Source organism: Nyctereutes procyonoides, unplaced genomic scaffold (assembly GCF_905146905.1).
Source record: "Nyctereutes procyonoides isolate TBG_1078 unplaced genomic scaffold, NYPRO_anot_genome, whole genome shotgun sequence".
NCBI lineage: Eukaryota > Metazoa > Chordata > Mammalia > Carnivora > Canidae > Nyctereutes > Nyctereutes procyonoides.
Window position 1 is genome coordinate 44720018 of NW_026575046.1, and position 22902 is coordinate 44742919.

General features: G+C 48.8%; 1 protein-coding gene across 4 annotated transcripts in view; it reads left to right on the plus strand.

Moving 5' to 3' along the window:
- The first annotated feature begins 12416 nt into the window (after nucleotides 1–12416).
- Nucleotides 12417–22902, plus strand: part of WWC1 (WW and C2 domain containing 1) — a 154371-nt gene continuing 143885 nt past the window's right edge. For 2 of the 4 annotated variants that reach the window (XM_055324794.1, XM_055324796.1), the window contains exon 1: nucleotides 12417–12888. In XM_055324794.1, coding sequence (XP_055180769.1) covers nucleotides 12770–12888 — 119 coding nt within the window. In that variant the 5' untranslated portion in view covers nucleotides 12417–12769. The remainder of the gene's footprint in view (nucleotides 12889–22902) is intronic. The other 2 variants (XM_055324795.1, XM_055324797.1) reach the window with 1 other exon arrangement.

Below are 22902 nucleotides of genomic sequence, written 5' to 3' on the forward strand. Positions count from 1 at the left end.
CATCACAGCTGGACTTCTGCCTCTGCCCAATCCTGGGCCCTCCAGGTGTTCCTGCTGTACTCTCTAAGAAAGAGCCTGCCTACAAATTTCCAGCCCAGAGTCTTTCCCAGGGGAACTCAACCAAAGACACCTTCTACCTGCTCTCCTCTCAGGAGAGGTGCAACCAGGGTGTTTTGCAGGGGCTAGTTTAAAGCGCTATATGATGAGGGTGGGGGGAAGTAGCGGGAGAAGCGCGATGAAGCAGCGTGTGCACACGCATTACTGTTTGTTTTTCCAAGCCAGCATCTCTGTTGAAAGGCACAGCAAGAGGACAAAAGAATGTCACCTGCTTGTTAGATTCAGCAACACAGTGGACGTCTGCAGCCATAGCCACCTGCTCTGTTGGCCACACAGAGATCTGAGTGTGCAGATAATCACCCGCTCCCTATCCCCAGGCACAAAACACACGCTGTCCCAAACACACAGCCTGCATTCCAGACCCTGGTTCTTGAGTGGAGATGGGAAGAAGTCAGTCCAGGTCACCTTTAGTGCAAGAGGTGAAGCTAAAGAATGAGGCTTGGGATCAGCTCCTGGTCACGGCCAAATCCTCGCCTCTAGCACATGTCACTCACTTGTGCATGACCCTTCAAAGTTCACAAAACACATGCATTCATTCATTCCTTCAAGGCTCCCTGGACTGTTTGCCAGCTTTCTGGCTCAGAGGCTCCATTTGTGATGCGAGCCCAGCTCGTTCTTCCTTAAAAGATGCACAGATGGGGAGCTTCCCCACCACCTGGGAAAAGGGAGTTCCTGGCCTCCCTGCTGACAGGAGGGCTCTGCTGAGCACTCTCCAGGCCGTGGGCCCCCGTCAATGCCGGTGGTTCCAAGTGGAGACAGAATCGGTCTCCCACTTCCCTCAGTAATCCCCCTGCCCAAGCTAGGCACTTGCTGATAGCACACTGGTGACCCCTGGCCCTCTTGGGGGCAACCATGTTACTTATTAACTTGCTGATGGGAAATAGGTTTCTCTTCTGAGGTGTTGGAGCTAAGCATGAGAACCTGCGCAAGGGACAGGTTCTTACCTACTCCTTGTGCCCTCATAGTGTACCAGTTATACCACTCACCATTTAGATTCATCTAGAACTTTACCAAGATCCCATGTGCCACTGGACTGTTCTCCACTCCTGAGGTGGGCGTTGCTTCCGTTATACCATCTATGCTACAGCCTGCATTTTCATGTCAGGCAGGCTTCGGTCTGAATCCTGGCTTAAATTTTGAGGCTAGAATGAGTACCGGATATGGGAAGTGCCAACTCAGTGCCTGGAACAGGGTAAGTGCTCAGTCAGCAGCCACAATCATCATTATTCCTCCCTCACTGTTGTTGGCCAGAGAAGCCCCTGTTACAGAGATGAGCCACCTGACAGGCTAAGCATCATCCGCCTGTTCTCATCCCATCCTCTGGCCCATGGCCATGTCAGAGGGCAAGCCAATCTCTGAAGGCCTGTCCCATTGCCTCAAGGGCTGCCAAACATATGGGTTTCCTTTTCTGGGTTGGACCTTATGTTTGATCACCATGAAATGGAACACTAGACTCCAAGAGACTGAGGCCAGAGAAGATGTTCCACTTGCCCACCGAGCCCTGCTAATTCCACGCAGGTGCAAGTCTTCAACCTTCCAGGCAATTTCAGTCCCTGAACTGGATCATGGGGTAGAAATCAGAGAGGCTGCATACCACCTGCAGCTGAGCTCCTAAAGGGACCTCCAAGGAGCTGGCTGAGAAGATGAGCCAGAGACTGTCTCCATCCTCATTCTGGATCAGAAATCATGACTCATGGTCATATCCAAACCCAAATTTCTTTTCCCTAATTTGGAATACAATGGGCAAGTTGCTTCCCTGTCTTTGTTTTTTTGTTGTCCTTTATAAAGACTTACTATAAAAATGTTAAGTCAAAAAAAAAGTTAAGTTCTATGAAAAACATTTGGAGTTCAGACCCGTTGGCTCACCAAGAGAGAGATGACTGTTGGCTGGCTTTCGGTTACAAAGCTGCTCAAAGTCCAATATCAGAAGTTCATAGGTAGGAAGAAAATAGATCATCTTAAGCAACTCAGGGCACACTTTTAGGTAACCTAGTAGTAGCTGCTGCAGTTCAGCCAACATTTAGTGAGGTGTATTCCATGCCAGATACTACGCTGAGAGGAGAGTTGAAGAAAAATAAAATTCAGTACCTTCGATATTATTATTTACTGATTAACATTTTTTGCCATATTTGTGTTCTTTCTCCTTCCCTTTCTCCCTTTCATCTGATATGCTCAAATGGTTGCCAGATCATTTGAAAGTAAGTTTTAGACATGACACTTCACTCTAAATGCTCCCATATCTGCCTCCTGAGAACAAGGGTTATCCTCCTACATAACTACAGTACCATAACCACTCATGAGATCCTTAACCCTGACTTAATATTGTCTAAAATACAGTCCGTGTTCACATTTACCCAGTTGTCCCAAGGATGTCCTTTGTAGCTTTTTTTTTTTTTTAAGTACTCCAAGATACATTCATGCATCATTGCATTTGGCTTCTTCCTCGTGTTTTCATAGAAAATTCTGTAAAGAAAGTTAGAGAGCTCTCAAATAAAGACTTTTGAGAAAGAATCTTCAGACTCAAACTAAAAAGAAAAATCCTTCCATAAGGACCCTTGGATGCTGCATTCTCATTCCTCACCACAGATGGGCAAATTACTTCTTAGAGGGGCATATGGGCTCCTAATTTTTCCAACAGATTAATGCCATCTGCTCCCTACAAGGAGGAAAAATGGTTAAAAGGTGGTGGCAGAAGTATTATGTCCTGATCAGGTATGTCCTCTAGCACATGCCCATGTCAATCTGTGCCAGACCTGTTTTAGGCACTGGCAATGTGGAGAAAAATAAGAAAAGCCCTGTCCTCACGGTGTTTATGGTCCAACTGGGAGAAGGGGGAGGGGTAAATCACTAAAGAATAAAGTAAATGGAGGGACACACAACCCCGTGTTGGACAGTGAGAAGAGAAGGCACATCTAAGCTGCCAGTTGAAGGTGAATTTGCCAGCTAAAGACAACGGAATAGTATTCTGAACAAGAGAAATAGCCTGGAGAGCAAGTGTGTGCAAGCCATACACGCAAGCTCAGTTAGAGTGTGAGAACAGGAGGCATGGAATCAGGACTTGGAAGAGTGCACCAGGGCCAGGCCAGATTGGACCTTACAACATGTGCTAAGTTGCTGGGACTTTATCTTAAGGCCAGTGAAGGGCCATTGAGGTGTTAACATAAGGTGTCCTGGCACACTCTAGAATGATCGGATAAGTGGGCAGAGAAAGGCCAGTTGGGAAGCTGTATAAGGGGCTGGCAATGGCAGCCTGAATCTAAAGTAGCACAAGTGGAGGGGCGCCTGGGCGGCTCAGGTGATTAAGCATCCAACTCTTGATCTCAGTTCAGGTCTCGATCACAGTTCAGGTCTTAATCTCAGTGTCCTGAGTTTGACCCCCACATTAGGCTCCATGCCCAGTGTAGAGCCTACTTATAAAAAAAAAAAAAAAAAAAAAAAAAGCACAAGTGCAGATGGAAGGACAGCAACAGATACATACTTCAGAGATAGGATCTTATTTTTTTATAAGACATTATTATTTTCTCCTGATTTTTTAAAAAGATTTTATTTATTTATTCATAAGAGACACAGAGAGAGAGACTGACACACGGCAGAGGGAGAAGCAGGCTCCCCCATGGGGAGATTGATGCAGGACTCAATCCCAGGGCCCTGGGATCATGACCTGAGCAGAAGGCAGATGCTCAACCACTGAGCCACCCAGGCATCCCTAATCCAAGGCTCTTAAAGATAGAATGTACATAGGGAGTAAAGAAAAGGGAGAAGTCTAGGATGACACCCAGGTCTTTGTAATTAAAATAATGTTTCAGTACAGGGGGTAAACTAAAGCCTGTGGGCCAGAGGTCTGTTTTGTAAATAAAGTTTTATTGGCACACAGCCACTTATTTACGTATTATCTATGGCTACTTTCTGCTACAGCAGAAGAGGTGAGTAGTTTCAACAGAGACCATATGGCTTGCAGAGCCAAAAATATTTATTATCTGGTTCTTTATATAAAACATTTGCAAACCTCTGTTTTAAATCACTGTATTCCAGAGATGCCTCAGGAAGAAAAAAGGATGTTTTAGTCAAATAAGGTTGGGCAACTCTGTATTTTATACTGTTTTCTTGGCTACTCACTCTGAATCTAGGTATAGTGAAAGCTGAGAAGTTCTACAGTAAAGAAATCTCTTTATTAAAGCCAACATTTTCCAAATGTATTTGCCTATATTTCAGTTTAACTCTGAAGAATGCACCTGTAGACATTCACTTTGGAAAGATTAAGAGGTATTCTGGAGGGGCAAAGATTGGTGAGAATCCAAGTCAGGAGATCAATTAAGACACCATTCAAATAACAAGAATCAGACAAAAGGGCCTGAGCTAGGGCTTAGGTCAAAAAGAAGGAAGAGAGGGACACCTGGATGGCTCAGTGGTTGAGCGTCTGCCTTAGGCTCAGGGCATGATCCTCTAGTTCCACATCAGGCTCCCTGCATGGAGCCTGCTTCTACCTCTGCCTGTGTCTCTGCCTCTGTGTGTGTGTCTCTCATGAATAAATATATAAAGATCTTTAAAAAAAGAAGAAGGAGAAGAAGAAGAAGAAGAAGAAGAAGAAGAAGAAGAGAGGAGGAGGAGAAAGGAAGAGAGTATGGGAGGCCATAAGCATGAAATCCTCAGTTTTCTACTTACATGACTGTTGGGAACATGATTGGAGATAGAGATGTGGAAGAGGGGGAAGAGGGAGAGGGAGGATAAGGAGGGGAAGAGGGAGGTGAAAGAGAGGGAAGGGGAGAAGGGGGGAAGGGGAGGAGGGGGAAAAGGAGGAGGGGGAAAGAGGAGGGAGGAAGAGGCGGAGGGAGGAAGGGAGGGGGAGGAGAAGGGGAGAAGGAGGGGGAAGGAGAAACTAATTGGAGAAAAACAGGTGAATTCAGCTTAGACACACAGAGTTTTCTTGGCTCAGAGTAAGTAATGAACTTCTGGTTCCAGAAAGATGGAATAGCCATACTTTTCCCTATTCCTTCCGCTAAGTAAAACCAAGATCTTTGGACATTATACACAAAGCAAATGTAAGAAAACCCGAAGTGCAAAAAAGGAGGCAGATGGTTAAGGACCTCAGGACCTGAGGAATGACATGAGCTCCCTGGATTTTCTTTGTGCCTCACATATCCCAGACTGAGTGCTAGAGAAACCAAAAACCCAGAAATGTCAATGGGTCCAGAGAAAAAATGTTCAACAAAAGTCAGCCAGAGGACCAGAAGAGGGGCAGATTAGCACACAGAAATCTTTTAGACAATAGCCATCTCACTCTAAGCTAAATACCACAGAACAAAACTGTGACCCCACTTTCAGTCATACTAGCAAAGGCCAAGTAGGGACCCTAAACTGCTACCTTGAAGAGGCCTTCATGAGGAGCCCTGACACCCTCCTGGGATTGTGTCAGAGAAGGCCAAAGGGTACCCCCCAGGTGGCAACAAGACCAAGTGGGAATTTGGACCAGGCAGGAACAGGGTGCCGTATCTTCCACTCCTGTAACCATCCCCCACCCCTGCTGGAACCATATCAGAGAAAGCCAGCTAAAACCAATTTACAGAAGATCCAGGATCTCAGAGCGTAATATAAAAATGCCTAGATTTCAGTAAAAAAAAAAAAGTCACTCATCGGGGTGCCTGACTGGTTCAGTTGATAGAGCATGTACTCTCAAATCTCAGGGTCATGAGTTCAAGCCCCACGTTGGGCAGGGAGCCTACTTAAAAATCAACACATAAGTAAATAAGTATCACTCATCATACAAAGAACCAGGGAGATTTCAAGCTGAAGAAAGAAAGAAAGAAAAAAAGACAGTCAATAGATGCCCACACTTAAATGATATATATGTTAGAATTTCTGACAAAAATATTAAAGTAGTCATGATTAAAATGCTTCAATGAATAGTGATAAATACAGCTGACATAAAATGAAAAAAAAAGCCTCAGCAAAGAAATAAAGGACATAAAGGAGAACCAAATGGAAAGGTTTGAACTGAAAAATATAACAATGAAGATGAAAAGCTCAGAGGCTAGGTTCAAGAGCAGAAGGAAGAATCAGTGATGTGGAAAAGAGAACAAGAGACATGACCTAATCTGAAAAACAGAGAGAAAATAGACTGGGGAGGTGGGAGGAGAGAACAGAGCCCCGGGGACCTGAGGAACTATAATAAAATGTGGGAGTCCCAGAAAGAGAGGGGAAAAGGTGGGACTGTAAAAGGAATCAGAAATAATGGCTGGAAAGTTCCAGACTTTGACAGGAATCATCAAACTGCAAATTCAAGAAGCTTAGTGAACCCCAAATAAGATAAACCCAAAGAAATCCATGCCAAGACACACAATGAAGCTTTGAAAACTAAAGACTGGATAAACAAAGTATCCAACTTTTACTTGGGGAAAAAGGTCTCTGTTCAGCCTGGGTCAGGTGTCGATGGCAGTGCAGGAAGCCATGGAGCCAGAGAACCTTGCAGGATTTTAGAATAACCACCTCCTAGCTTGGATTCACCTCTTGGAAACAACCTCCTGTGGTTTTCTTTTCCTTCTTTTTTTTTCTTTTTTTAAAGATTTTATTTATTTATTCATGAGAGACACAGAGAGAGAGAGAGGGGCAGAGACACAGGCAGAGGGAGAAGCAGGCTCCATGCAGGGAGCCTGATGTGGGACTCAATCTCAGGTCTCCAGGATCACACCCTAGGCCAAAGGCAGGCGCTAAACCACTGAGCCACCTGGGCTGCCCCTCCTGTGGTTTTCAACGGAATAGAAACAGGGCTGTTTTGGTGTGTTGAACATACCAAATCTTCCAGGTCTTTCTCCCTGCGGCTCCCATAGCCTGGAATGCACATTCCTTGCCTCTTTCCATTGATGGCTACCTCAGCCCTCTGTATAAATGTCCCTTCCTCAGAAGGGCTTTCTCCTCTGACCCTGTCTCAAGTAGATTTTCTGCCAATCCCTGCCCTATGAAATTTTATCATCGCACCATTTGTTCCTGTCTTGTTACTGACCACAACATGTAATTATTTCATTTGTTGATTTGTATAGTGTATATCTCCCCTACTAAACTTAAGTTCCATGAGACTGTCCTGAGTGCTTCACCGATTGCCTGGCACACAGAGACCCACCTTTAAAGGAACCCCCGTGTTTCAGGGGCTGAGCCTGCACTTTATCTACAACAACTCATTTAGTTGTCACATGTTGACAGTGAGGTGGGTATAGTTGCTCTCATTTTACCAACAGGAAAACTGCGACTCAAGAAGGCACAGTCTCATGCTGAAAGTCACATACTGGCCAAGATGCAGAGCCAAGGTTCATGCAAGGTTCCATGCACCACCACCACCACCACCACCACCACCACCACCCCACCTATGTATTTTCCACTACTCCACCTAGCCCCCCTGCTGAGGCACCTTTTCTGGGTTTAAGCCCCAACCCTACACTCTTCTTGCTAGTATTTTACAAAATTCACTCAGACTAAATCTAAAATTCGGAGAATGGGGCATCAAACCATGAGCAGTGGACAGGTAAAGAGCCTTTCATTCCATCCGTCTCTAAGCAGTTGGGCTGGAGTTTAATTTCAGAGCCTGGGTACCATGGCGATGCAAGCTCTATAAATACCCGAGAGAGGCTTCTTTCAGCCAGCCTGCTGGGTACTGCACTCGCACCCCCACCCCTATTTCCCACCAGGGCTCCTCTTCTACTGCTGGGGTGGGGGTAGAGAAAAGCACTGCTCTGCAGGAACTCCCTCCCTCTGCTCACACTTTCTTTCTCCTCTCCACACCCCCACCCTTGAAACTAAGATTTCATCTCCACCTCCTCCTTCAGTGCATAATTCATTTCCTCATCCTAGGGTGAAAGACTCAACAGTTCCCAGCCCCCAGGACCCAGAAGATTCTTAGATGAAAGACTCAACAGTTCCCAGCCCCCAGGACCCAGAAGATTCTTAGACGAGAGCGTCAAAACCTCTCCTGCCAGCCCTGGGGTAGCTTCCTGTCCAGAAGAAATCCAGTTCAGGGCACTTGGGTGGCTCAGTCCATTAAGCATCTGCCTTTGGCTCAGGTCATGATCCCAGAGTCCTGGGATAGAGCCTGGTTTAGCAGAGAGCCTGCTTCTTCCTTTCTCCTTGCCCCTCACCCCCCACTGTGCTCACTTTATCTAAAATGAAAGAAAGAAGGAAAGAAAGAAAAAGAAAGGAAAGAAAGAAAGAAAGAAAGAAAGAAAGAAAGAAAGAAAAGAAAAGAAAAGAAAGAAAAGAAAGAAAGAAAAGAAAAGAAAAGACCAGTTCAGTTAGTAAATGAACAAACAAGGGAAGGAAAGGGGGAGGCAGGAGGCAAGCATCATAGGGAGAAAAATGTTCCTCCTTCCAGAGAAAACTTAGCCTATTAAATCCCCTGATGCCTAACCCCCCAGGTGGATCTCATTGACAGCACCAGCAGAGGTCAAGAATCAGGTTGGTCTCTCTTCTGCTTAGAACTCAGAACTCCCACCTCGACCCTGCCCTCTCATTGTAAACTCAGCTATGACCTCACACGCCCCCTCCCACCTCTAACCACTCCAAGGAGATAAGCAGTCCAAATTGAAAGCAGGAGTTCAAGATAATCTCCTGGATGCTCTTCTGTGTCTTAAAGTTCTTCCCTTATTGACACCCTAGAGCCCATAGAGCTGTGAATTCAGAAGCCAAGACCTACTTACTGGAATGAGCTGAGTTGGAATCTTGGCTCTGTTGTTTACTATGTCAGTATAAGAAAGTCACTTTGCTTCTTGGAGTCTCAGTTTACACAACTGTAAAATGGAACTAGTAAGAACCAGGACAATGAGTCACTAGTCATAGACACTCCATCTACGTGGAAAGTGAGTAGGCTGTGCTAGACTTATCTCGATTTATTTTCAGGCACTGTATTAAGGACTGGGGACCCAGAAATACATTAAAAAGCCATCTCTTCTGCCTTGGCTCTCGTAATGCCAGTGTTTCTTCCATCCTAATTTTCTCTGGCTTAGGACATGTTTTCTCATCATTGAAAAGAACAGTCCATGGGCCCAATTATGAACTTCAAATAATTCATAGCTATAGAAAAAGGACATTCTGGGCTCAATCATAGAAATGGAGCTGTATGCCTTCTCTGGGGTGCGTGGGAGGGACTGCATGGGGTAGGGAGGTATGGGCATGGAGTCAGAAGAAAAATCTCAGCAGAGGTCTTCCCAGTCTCCATTTTCTTGAAGAATGTAGAAGGGAACAAGAAACTACTGCTGACATGTCTGGGTTTTTTTTTTTTTTTTAAGCTTAATTTCTCTCCTTACCGTCTTCATAAAATGTTACCCTACCACTCTAAAATTCTCGGAAACACATGTGTAGAAACTGGCCTTTCTTCTTTGCTCATGCAGTAGGGGAAAGGACTTAAGTGGGCGTCTTTTTTAAAAACAAGGCAACCTGTCCCAGGCTCAGGTGTCTCCTATGGGCCACCTGGATGCAAAAGGGAATGAAGAAAGGCTTGTCCTGTGGTCACATCTGCTCAGCTCAGCTCAGCTCCGGTACCGGCCATGCCTTGGACACAGCTCATGGGCAGCCAGACACGGCCCCAGGAGGAAGGCCAGGAGACGCTGGGCTGCTTAGGCTCACATTCCTGCAGTTCAGTCACCTGTAGAATAACGTCCAGTTTGCCCTATCACGTGGCTGAGCTGGTTTTACCTTTAATCCCTTTCACGTTTGTCCTCAGCCTCAGAGAATGCCTGGGGATGATTCACCCGCCATCACATGGGGCAGGCAGTCATCTGTTTTATTACCTCACCCGGCTTGCAGCTTCTGGGAGATAACCTAGGATTCTTTTGTTGTTGGGGGGTTGGGGGGGGGCAGCGGTGCGGTGATGGAGGGTAGAAAGGACTGAAAAGCAGACCAAGGCTTTAAGGAGTTGATTCCTGTTCTGGTCTCTCTTTCGTCCTCCCCTGCTCACATCTAAAGGTCCAAAGGAACAAGGCATTTGGAAACTGCTACGGCTGGGGTACCTGGGCTGCAGAGCAAGCTGGATTTGGCAGCCTACCACGTGTGTCCCTTCACAAGTGATACCAACCAGTGAGAAGGCTGGGTTGCAAAAGAAGACAAAAAGGAAATCAGCAGTTGGGAAGATTGTCACAAGCAACCATGCACAGTTTTCAGGAAGGGAATGGACACAGGTTTTCTGTTTGAAACAGAAAATACTTCGTTGGTTCCTATTTCATAGGGGCATGCTTGCTGCCAGGCATGGGGGGCGCTCCAAATGTACCACAATGAGGCGCCCGAGATGATGGCTTACCACTGAGTACCAAGCCCTCTACATTTCTTACCTCCTTTAGCCATTAAAACGAGCCCTATGGAAATCTATGTTTTTCAGACCTAAGACTTGAGACTTTGGTCAAGTAAGGTACTCATGGTCACACGGGGAGAAAATAGGGTATGTTTGCCCCCAAACAGACTGATCCAGAGCAGAATACTTAGGAAGCAGGCATCAACAGAGACAGGCCTTCATTGGCATCCATAATATTCCAGGTCCAGACCATGGGTAGGTCCAGGAATGGAAGCATAATTTAAAAAAAATGTATAGGTTAATGGTTAAGTGCTGGAGTCAAACAGACCTGAGCCCACTTATTAGTTCTATATCCCTGGCCAATAATATAGCATCTTAGAACATCAGTTTTCTCATCAGTAAAATGGGTATAAGTGTGCCGTACTCCGGAGGGTTGCTGTGAGATTACATGAGACCATGTGTGTGAAGCACTCAGCACCATGTTGGCTTCCGCTTTTGAGCTATTGCTCTAATAAATAATAGGTTTTTATATTGTGAAAGCTTGGCCAAAGGAGGGGAGGTGAAGAGGACTGCGGGGACCTCGCTTAAAAGGATGGGGGAACTCCTACTTTGGGGTGTTACAGGCCAGTCTGAGGCCCATGATTCTGGATTTCAGTGCATGGCATCTATGGAATGAAGTAGGGGGTAGGAAGGACCAAACACTGAGCCCTAGGTCTGGCCTCAGGGAAGTAACTGACTTGGCAGACAGCATTTGGAGGTAAGGAACTGCCATGGTGGGTCTTATCTCTTAAGAGAAGATGAGACTGCAAACATGGGATTCCTTCCCTTGCTCAGCACACTCTGTCTGGCCCATACAGCACGGGATGCTGGCTCCTCTGGGAGACGGTGGGAGCTCGGACAAGCGGGTACACTGCACTGGGCTTCATTCCATTCCTCCAAGCCAGCTTCCTGCCACATATCCAGGGCAAAAATGGTTAAACACTAACGTTCAGGAAACAGACGAGCCCGTTGATCCTTAACTCTGGGGTCTCATCTTTTTATAGTTAATTACATATCTTTAATTTCTCAAGAAATACTGATTTTAAAGTTTCCTCTAATAGTCTTCAAAATGGAATTTTGCTTTGCTTTCTTCTTCCCTCAAATCCATAACGTACCTACCTCCAAGTATCATAGGACGGAAGCACACGCGAAGCTGCTAGCCTCCCGCCTGGGACAGGCTAAGTACCGCGTTCAGTTCCCAAGACCATCGTTACTGTTACTTTACAAAAGGCTCCCCCTGGCGCCCCTTGGATGCCGTCCCGGGGGGGAGGGGATTCGTAGCATATACTCCAAATTTTAGGGACCCAGAGGACAGCCAGCTACGTTAGCAAACACGAGGGTAGGGGAGACAGTGAAACAACACGGGGAGAAGAATGGAAGGAGAGGGAGACAGATGGTGCGTGTGTTGGGGGAAGGGATCAGAGATCCAGGAAAACTTATGTTCCCTGAATCGCAAGAATGTTTCCATTTAACCACTTCTTGTCTGGCTCCTGGTTCTACATAAAAGAGAAGCGGGGAGTTTTAGGGTTTGGGGCCAGCCACCTGTACCGAGAGCCTAGGCGCGAGGTGGAGAGCCGGGGGCGCTGGGAAGCAGCGGCGAGCGGGTCTTGCTCGCGCCACCCGGGGCCCCCGCGCTGTCCCGGGCCCAGGTAAGGGGCGGTGCCGCCTTCCCGCTCCCGGGGCTGCGGGCGGTCCGGACAGTCCCACGAGGGGGCGCGTCTCGGGTCCTAGGATCCGCCCTCGCAGCGCCGGGCGCGGGGAGGGGACCCGGGAGCCCAGGCGCCCGGCGCTCCGCCTCCCGTTTCCGGGGCAGCGCGGTTACCTGCACCGCCCGAGCCGCACCTGGCGGAGGCCGGAGTCGCCGAGCGGGCGGGCGGGCGGGCGCAGAGCGGCGCGGCGGAGAGGGCTCGGGCGCCCGGCCAGGGGGCGGCGGCGGCGGCGGCGGGGAGCGGGCGGCGGGGAGCGGGCGGCGGGGAGCGGGCGGCGGCGCTCGGCTCGCTCTGCCCCGCCGGCCGGGCGCGTCCCCGGGCCCGCACCGCGCCGCGGCGGGCGCACATGGCAGCGTGAGAGGCCGGCGGCGGGAGCGCGGGAGCCCGGGAGCCCGGGAGCCGGAGCGCGGGAGCCCGGGAGCCCGGGAGCGGCGGGCCGGAGCCGCAGGGCCGCATGGACCGCGGCGCCACCCCCGCCGGCCCCCACTAGGGCCCCCAGTCCGCGGGCGCCAGCCTCCCCCCCCATCATGGTGCCTCGGCGGCCGCCCGGGCTGGGCACGGCCGGCCGGAGCCGCTGAGCCGGGGCCCCCGCGGCGGCCGGGAGCTGCATGGGGGAGCGCGGGCCGCGCTCGGGAAGATGCCCCGGCCGGAGCTGCCCCTGCCGGAGGGCTGGGAGGAGGCGCGCGACTTCGACGGCAAGGTCTACTACATAGACCACACGAGCCGCACCACCAGCTGGATCGACCCGCGGGACAGGTAGGGCCCCGGGGAGCCCCACACCGCGCGCTCCGCCCGGACCCCTCTTGCCCCAGGGGCCACCCGCGGGGACCGGGCAGGGGCCGCCGGGGAACTCTGCGAGCCTCTTGCGCTTTCTTCCGTTGGCCGCCCCCCCGCCCCCCCGCCCCCGCCCGCATCCCCATCCCCAGCCCCATCCCCATCCCCAGCGCCCGCCGTCTGGAGCGCTGCTCCCGCCGGGGTGGGCTGCTGGAGGGGGGCGCGGCCAGGGGCCCGGGCGGCCCCCGCCGCCGTCCCCGATGGAGGACTTAGGCCCCAGCCGGCACCTGCTCAGAGTTTTGACCTTAAGCTCTAGCCCCGCCTCCCCCGCCCCCTTTAGGACGAGGTCGGGCGGGGGCTGGGGCAGCAACCTAGCGGAGCGTTTCTGGGGCTTCCCGGGGAGGCTTTCCCCAGCGTGTGTGTGTGTGTGTGGGGGGGGAGATGGGCAAGCATCTGGTTTGGAGGGGGTAGTAGGGACCCAGGATTCAGTGGGAAACTGCTGGAAGGACACTAGGCGGAGGGGAAGGCAGCCTGGAGTGTGGTCTTTGACAGGTGCCTGGGAGGCTCGGGGAAGAGCACGGGAGCAGCCAGGGGGCCTGGAGGCCGGGAGTGGGAAGGAAAGGAAGGGGCGGGGGAGGGCTGATCGGAAGACTGGTTCTCCAGGAATCTTAGAGCAACTTGGAAGCTGCTAGGATATAGATGGAGGTGAGAGGCCTCCCACAAAGCCCTGCCCATCACCTCGTTCTCCACCCTTTCTTCCTCTGGGGACCGAGACTCCTCAGTCCTGCACCAGCGCGTCCTGACCTTGGTGGGCACCAAGCGACTGTAGCACGGATTCTATTTTATTTTATTTTTTCTGTGGCAGGTGGAGTCTGAGGTGACTGCTCAGAGCTTCCAGACTTTCTCCCGGTTTTGATTGCTTGTCATTTCTTTGCACACACCCTCCCCATGTAGGGGTGGGGGGGAAGAAGGGGAGGAAGAGGACCACCCTCTGAGATTGCTTTGTTGTCCTTGTTGGCTTGGTCTGTGGTCAGTGTCTTAGGAATGTGGAATTTTCACCTGGTCTGTGCGACCTTGAGTCTCAGGTGCCTGTAACGCAATAGAGGTGAATTTTTTGGATCTTTCGACTTGTAGGGTTGGGATGCAGGTCCCAGAAGTCCAAGATGGGGTGTGTAGCAAGGTGTGGGTTTTAAAAAAGGCAGAAAGAAAATTTGAATTGAGATGCCCCGTAATTTCTGTGAGCGCTCTTAGTTCATTCATTTAACATTTCTTGGGTGCTTGCTTTATTCTCAGTACCATGCTGGATGCCTCTTTGATATAATTTAGAAGAGAAATCAAAAAAGAAAAAGTTCTCTGCCCATTGTGGGGCTTGAACTCAACCACTCTGAGATCAAGATTCGGGTGCTCTACCAACTGAGTCAGTCTGGTGGCATTGGAAGATAAATTTTTAATGCTAGAGAAAGCATCCCATGAGCAAGCTGCTTTAACCTCTGAGCCTCAGGTTCCCGTTGGTCAGATTAATGGTTTGTTTGGAAGAGAAGTAATCGTAGAACTCTGAAAGTTGGAAGGGACATAGATGATCAGAGCCCAGCTCTTACTTTCAAACATAAGAGAAAATTTGAGGTCCAGAGGTGTGACTTACTTGAATATCTTCATCTTTCCACCACTCACTTTCCACTTTCCACTTTCTATCACCACAGAGATTCTTTACCATCTCTGAAGTTCTAACCTCCAGATTTGTCCTGACTCACTTCTCTTCCCTGCCCCACTCAGGGTCATCTGTCCCAGGGACGCTGTTACGTGTTGGAGAACTGGGCAGCCCCTTGTTCTCTTCCAGAAGAGACATAAGTTCAGTCTTCTGTTTCCTGCCTGGTTTTGGTCCTTGCAACTTACTGAGGCCAGTGTGCTGTCAGCAGTTGCATGTCAGAGGACTAGGACAGCCCCACACCCAGCGTTGCTAACTCACCCTCGGTTGTGAATCTAGGGACTTCTCTGGGGCTCTGAGAGGATAATACAGCTATAGAAAGCTTCTCAAACAGCAGGTAATTTTCTACCCCTGGAAAAGGACAAGTGGAAAATTGACTTGGCTAGAGTATTATTTTTCAAATTTTAGTACCATATGAACCACCATCATGATTTTCTGCTATATTGACTTGTACCATTGCTTACTTAATATTTGACTTTAAATCAACTAAACGTGAAAAAATTTTTAAAGATTTTATTTATTTGAGAAAGAGAAAGGGAGAGAACGAGTGGGGAGAGGGGCAGAGGGAGAGAGAGAAGCAGGCTCCCCCTTGAGCAGGGAGCATACCATGCTGCTCAATCCCCGAACCCTGGGATCATAACCTGAGCCAAAGGCAGATGCTTAACCGACTGAACCACCCAGGTGCCCCTCAGTATGAAAAATTTTTAACCACTTTCACAAATGGGAAACTAGTATTATCTGTTGTCATAAATAGAAAGGATCTTCAAAAAAAAAAAAACCAGTGGAGGGAAAAAAAAACAACAACCCAGTGCCATTATATTTTAGCTCTGTATGGTAGCTTGCCCATACCCAGCCACAGGTATGCCCAGCCTTTGTTTTTTAGGCAGATGGACAAGTATTGGAGAGGAATTAAAAACATAGTGGCATTTAACTGAGCCGCTCACTTTCTTCACCTTGCAAATAGTTGGTTTTAATGCATCTTTGTACCTTCTGGTTATCCCTCTCATACTGGGTTGGTGGGGGGCCCCGGAGTTTGGGATGCTGAGGTGTTCCAAGTGCAACCTTGGGGTCACTGTTATGGTAGGCCAACTGAAAATTTGGGGAGAAAGCTAAGCAGAGGGCATCCACCCATGGCTCTCTGGAATTTCTCTCCTGAAAGTTGGAAGGGACATAGATGATCAGAGCCCAGCTCTTATTTTCAAACATAAGAGAAAATTTGAGGTCCAGAGGTGTGACTTACTTGAATATCTTCATGGATATGAAGATGGTCTTGGATAAATTGCTTGAGCTCTCTACAAATGGGTTCTCCATTGGTGAGAAGATGTTCGCAGAACCCTGCCAGGTCTCAGATGTGATTTCAGACTCCTTGGCCTTGTCTTACCCCTCCTGACTCCATGGCAGAAGGAGAGAGGGGACTGTAGCAAGGAAGAAGAAAAAAAATTAAAGCGAAAAAGAGCCAGACAACTTTGGGGTGGTGGTGTGGGGGAGATAAATTCTGCCAAGGTAGTTACATCTCTGCAACCCATTTCATTAATGCTGTGAAACAAAAGATGACATTTAAAAAAAAAAGAATTTCTACTCCTTAAGGGTGTGTGTGTGTGTGTGTGTGTGTGTGTGTGTGTTTTTGCATTTGTCTTGGCTTTTTTCTTACCTGAATCAAGGCGATGCCCACCCATTCCCTTGAATTTAAAAGAAGTAAGTCAAACGGTCCCTCAGTCAGAAAAGTGATTTCTTAGCCACGAAGAACAAAATAGCGTCTCGGGTTACCAACCCTGAAGAATGTCTTGGCACATTCCTCCCTCTGGGGCTGAGCTGTTTTGTGTGCTGTCCCGGCCTGGAGGCTGCTGGGGGTAGGGAATCCAGTTTTCCGCTTCCCCTTTCACCAGCGGGTTGGAAGAGCAGCCAGGCAGCCAGCCTTGCCAACTCTCTTCCCTTCTCACCCAGGGCAAGACTGGGAGGCCGAAATTCCTGAGAACAGTTGTCCCAACAACCAGAGAGGGTCCAGTGGGCAGCTTGGGCCCTGCCTACTGGGCCAAAGGCTCCAACAACACCGCAGCCTCCTCCTGAGGCATGGCTGGCCTGGGAAGGGGCCGGGTCTGTGGGGACTCAGGTGCTCTGGCCTCCGCAGCCCCTAGGAGCAGTGTTTCTTTAGCAGAGTAAGTCTGGGTGCTTCTGGGAGCTCCCAGCAAAGGGTCAGCATTCCTTGTGTATTTAACTTAGTGGTATGCAAAAACAAATATGCTGATTGTTCTCCAAGGAAGAATGGATTGTTTGAATTGGCCCTGCCAGAGAAGGTTCCTGAAGCCTAATTCCTGCTCATTCTGTGGTGTATGTTCAGACCTTCTTCCAGGAACCACCTGGGAACTCTATGGGCACAGTTTCTGGGGGCTCTGATAAGTACTGGAGGCCCGGTGGCTAAGAGGCCACTTTGAGAGGACTCAGCAACTTCTCTCATGATTTGAGGAACATTTGCTAATCCTGTTATTTCAGAAATAGTTATAATGTAGGAAGTTGGGTCTACAAAGATCTTTTTTTTTTTTTTTTTTAAAGATTCTACTTATCTATTCATGAGAGACACAGAGAGAGATGCAGAGACATGCAGAGGGAGATGCAGGGAGCCTGATGCAGGACTCGATCCCAGGACCTTGGGATCATGACCTGAGCCAAAGACAGACGCTCAACCACTGAGCCACCCAGGTGCCCCCTACAGTCAAAAGATCTTAATCTCCTTTTGGCTACAGATCTTAATGAGAATCTGACAAAGGTTAAAGATGCTTCTTTAAGAAAAGTGCAGATACAGTTTTTGGCACACAATTCCAGGGGGCTGTTGGACCCCACTTCATACTCCTGCCATAGATTAATTTAGAAACTGCTCATCACTGCCTGTATGCTCTCCTGTTCAGTGAGGTAGGAAATAATGCCCGAGCATTTACTGCATACAGGCGGTCTGCTGAGAGCTTTATGTGGGTGATTCCCCTAATCCCTCCAGCAACCCTGGGAATAGATAAAATTTTCTATAAGGAATCTGAAGCTCAGGGGGACTGCGTTTGGTGAAAGCCAACTTTTGTGGAATCCAGATGTGAATGCTAAGTACACTGACGCCAGAACCCACACATCTGACCACACTGCCTGGCACTGCTCAACTGCCTGTGCTCCATTGCCTGCCTAAGGAATTTGGCCTTGGGAACTGGAGCGGGGACAGGCATGATTTTATTTACCTGTAACCATCCTGGTGTGGCCAGGCCACAATTAACCAGAGAGCAAGTGTGGACAATGGAAAGAGGGTGAGCCTTTGAATCCTGGCATCTTGGATCTGCTGCTTGCTTCCTGAGTGACCTTGGCAAGTTGCAAGCCTTGGTTTTTGTCTTTTCTGTAATAGGGAGGTACGTAATAATTCTCAAGGGCAGTTATGGACATTAAATGAGCTAAGTCAGGTAGAGCAGTTAGCACAGAACCCAATATCTAGGAGACACTTGGGAATGCCAGGTCTTTTAGCTTTTACTAGAAAGTGACTGTGGAACAGTTAAATCAAATGGAGACTGAGTCTCTGCCTGGCTCTGTAGCAGTTCGCAGCTGGGATGGACCCTTCTGGTCATGTAACTGCATCCCTCTCATTTTGCTGATGAAACTAAGGCTCAGAGACCAGTGACTTGCCCAAGGTCATACCTTGAATCTCTAGGAAAGGTTTCTTCTTCCCTCTTTCTCTTATGTAAACTTTTCTCTAAAACTCAGATCCAGGTTCTCCTCACCCATTATAATAATTTGGCAACATTTTATGCTTGTGGCTGAGTTATTTTTCATAATCCTGTCTGCCTGTGTAGACCAGCAGGTTTCTTTCATACTGTCCCAATGGTTTGTGTGTTATGTCCTAGGAATATGGTGATACTGAATTTACTCTAATGCTATGCGCCAGGCTGAGCCTTTTTCTATTACAATCTCATTTCATTCTCTTGCCAACCTTATGAAGTAGGTACTGTTATTATTTTCATTTTCAGATGAGGAAACATACTTAGAAAGGTAAAGTAAGTTGCTCAAGGTCACCAGTAGGCGATGCACACTAGGTTGGAGCCCAGGTAGTGAGGACCCTTGAGTCCACACTCATATTAGCTGTAGCTGTTCCAGAGTGCCCTGTCAATAAGGTGGACTTGACAGTTGCCATTTATTCTTGAGCTGAAACAAACGTGCTGTGGATTTTAGGGAGATCTGTTGCAGAGGAGGCTTGATCACAGGAGCATGTGAGATCCCCAGAGTGGATTAGGAGACTGTTGGGCAAAAACCCCACCTTCTAGGAGCAACCAGCTAACCAGAGCTCTGGGAAAGAGAGAACAGAAGCAGAGGCAAAGAAATTCTAAAGGATACAGTGTGTGTCGAGAGCTCAAAGTCGTTTCCAAGTCGCTTGGGTAAATGTTCCCAGTGGCCAGGGAATTAGTAGCCAAGGCAGCTAGCTACTCTTCTGTCATCACCCCTCCGGCTTTTTGCCTAGCCAAATTGACCTGATTCTTCAATCCCTCGGGATCCCAGGTAGCTGTGAAACACTGCTCTTTTGAAGAGAGGAGAATCAGGTTGCCTTAGTTACTGGGAGGGTTGGAACACCAAGCTCAGGTGCACATAAGGAGAGACAAGGCTCAAATAAGTGGGAGCTGGAAGGTGGCCGGCATGTTACCACAGAGCTTCCTGAATAGAAGAAGCCTTGGTCTGGTTTTGGTGGCATTTGTGGGGATTGCCAACCGAGGGACACTTGGCTGTCCACGCTGTCAGGAGCTGTCGCTGGCTATGTCTGCCTCCAGGCAATGAGCATCTGCAGCCCCCAGCTCAGCGAGGGGCCCTGGTTAAGAGAAACCCACTTCTCTTGGAGAAATGGCTTGGGTGACATCTCGTAGGGCTTCCACTTCGACAGGGCTGACGGCTGGATCTGGGCTAAGTGTGTGTGAGAAATTTACACACCGTGCGTCTCCAGCATGGAGAGGGCCAGCGGGCCGCTCACCCTCAGGCAGAACAACAAGAGGCTCTGCTTGCTGCTGACAAGCTTCTCGACTGCCTTGAATCCCTGTTTCAGAGTGAGATAAAAGAAGAGAAAACTCTGGAAACTGGATACAGTGGTGTTTTGTTATTCAACCTTCACCAGCAGGCCATTAAGCCTCCAGCTCCTGAGCAGAAAACCTCTTGCCAAAATAATGGGGGGAGATTGAAGCGGAGACAGGCCTTCACTGTTGGTGTGTTGGGAGAACATAGGCCATTCAATAAAGATGCTGGACAAGGAGGGGGGTAGAGCAGAGAGAGTGGGGAGGAGGGGAAATATGGACAAGTGTGGTGGGTTACATCCCCCCCACCCCCCTGCAATTGCCTCCTCCTCAATGTTTCTACCCGTGACATCTCACTGTTGGGAAGAAATGGGATCTTTCAGTTTCAAATGTCTGCCAAAGAAAAAGGACCCAGGCTTAAGTTCTCGCTCAATGGTCAGCCAGAAAAGAAAAAAAAAATGAAGCTGCATCAAGATTAGGGACACCTTTGTTGCCTTTTTTCTTTCCCTGCTCCATTCATCACTCCCTGGCAGCCAGGACACCAGGCCAACGGCAGCTGCTGACTTTCCCCAGCCGGCTGCCTGCTGTTGCTGGGCCTGGTTCCGTGGCAGCCCAGCTGTCCCCACGCGGGCTTTCTCTCCTCCCAGTGGCGGTTGCTCGTTTGATTGGTCACTGGGGCAGCCCTTAGGATCCCCTGACTGGTACCTGACTTGGAAGGATAAAATATCAAGATACAGGCATCAAGTGGCTGCTAGGATGAGGTGACCTTGGGACAGCCTTCTGATCTCGCATCTGTTGTGGCTTTTCTTAGATAGTTAGGGCTCTATGTGCACTTTACTTTGTAATCCAGGAATTGCCTCCAAATGCACCGCTTGTCTTTGTATTGCTAACGAAGAGAATAATAACTGGTTTTAATGTTGGTGAGAATGAGGATAATCATAGTTATATTTCATCATCTTTATCCAGTATATGTCATGTGCCAAGCGCTATTGCTCATGGTGGTTTTCTGGCATTTTGCAAATGGGGAAACAGATTAAGCAAGGTCAGACAGGTCAAAAGAGAGTTGGAATCTGAATCAAGGTCCATCTAATTTATTTTTTAAGATTTTATTTATTTATTCAAGAGAAACACACAGAGGCAGAGACACAGGCAGAGGGAGAAGCAGGCTCCCTGTGGGGAGCCTGATGCAGCACTTCATCCCAGGACCCCGGGATCATGACCTGAGCCGAAGGCAGACACTCAACCACAGAGCCACCCTGGCGCCCCGAGGTCCATCTAATTTCAAAGCCTTACTGTGTACCACTGCACCATCAGTAAATTCGGAAGGAGGAGGGGGAGAGAGGGCAGCAGAGGGAAAAGGAACTTTTTAACTACAGAGGAATCAGCAGAAACACACCTAGCAGCATATTGTTCACTGTGGAGAAAAATGATTGTGTGCTTCCAGGCAAACATTGGTCCGACAATACCACACTGTTCCCTGCAGTAGATAAGGTCTTCGTAAAGATCTTCACAGGGTGCCAACTTAAGTTCTGGTTCTGTCATTACATGTAGTAAATGACCTTGAATACATTTCTTCTTCTCAGGGTAGGACCTCTCTACCCGTGAGGATGAAATGACACTGGACACGGCAAGTCTTATTAGCCCAGTGCCTAGTGCACATCACGCTTTCCCCTGGGAGCTGTTCCTAGTTAGGCTCGTTTGCCCTCCTGTGTATTGGTAGAGGAACTGGAAGGCTTGTCCCCTCCTTGCCCACTCAAGTGTCTTCTGGTAAGCCAGGGCTCCTCTGAGCCATGTTGACATCAGAGCTTGCAAACCACCTTGGCATCACTCATTATATAAATAAGTCAATAAATTCTTTTCCCCGGTCTTATCGGAGACAAGCCCTTCTTTGGAATTTCTGGAGTGAAGTGACTCTTGCCAGTGAGCTGGCACCAGGGCTGTGTGTGAAGCGGAGGTAATGAATTGCAGTTGTCATGGCAGAACTAAAAAGGCTGATGGAGGTATCTGGAATTCATTTGTAACCGCTTGATACCATGTCTCCTCACTCCAGAAGTCCCTCCTACCATTCCACCCCTAGGACCGTTCAAGAGCTGTTTGAGAACCTGCTGATTTTAGCACGGTGGGGGTGGTGGTGGTGGTGCAGAAGGGCATTGGTATTTATCACGTCCCACCCAGCCAGGGGTTGGCCATTCATTCAGCAGGTATTTATTGGGTGCCTCCTGGGCCTCGGGCTCCGTTGCCAGTGCTGAGGATCAGAGCAAAGTCCCTGCTGCAGCAGGGTGTACCCTTGGGTGAGGAAGAAGGGCAAACACTTAAACAGATAAGTTGCATTACAGCTGGGGGCTTGGTGTTCTCTGGAATTCTTTTCCCCATCTCAGGAAAATGGAGGGACAGACCCGTCTGCTACACCTGTTGGCAGTTGTGGTGTGAACTTCAGTTTGGAACTGGGAGACATTAGTGCCTTCAGTACAGTGTTGCCAAGAGCCTGTTGTATGATGAGCTGGGCACTGTGCTAAGAGCTGGGCATGCAAGGGTGAGACACCACCGTCAGTCTGCAACTCATAATATTTACTACAAATTAGTGAGAGAGTCATCAAGCTGTGCAAATATAGTTGGAAATGCCAGGCTCTTTGGACCTTGATTTCTTTCCCCTGCTTCATCTGGACTCATTTCATCCTTCAAAAATATTTATTGAGTGCCTGTAAAAGGTTAGGGTGTCAGTAATATGCCAGGCATTACTCCAGCACTGAATACTCAGGACCGATGGGACCAACAAAATCCTGTCCTCATGGAACTTCCATTTTAGAGCAGATGTTGTCGAGCTTGGGGAAGCACTGGAACCACCTGGAGGGCTTGATAAATCTGACTCCCACTCCCCAACTCCCACCTCCACGCCCAGTTTGAGTCAGTTGGCCTGCTTTGGGGCCCAGAAATGTGCACTTCTTACACGTCCCCACATGTTGCTACTGGTCTTTGCCCTGTACTTTGCAAAACCACTGGCAGTCAATTCATCGAATCCTCACAATAAACCTGGGAGAGTACCAGATTATTCCTGTTTTACAAACAGGAAAACCAAAGAAAGCAGGTGAGGTAACGCTAAGAGAGCCGAAGGAAGTGGTTTCAGGAAGAAGCACTGTTTACCTATGTCTCTGTGATGGCTATGAGCATACCATTGTTCTAGTTCTTTTGCTAACCTGAAGCCCAGTGGTGGCAAAATCTGGTAGAGTTTTCTCCTCTGTTGTGAAATAAAGCACAGGGAAGCCAGAAGCT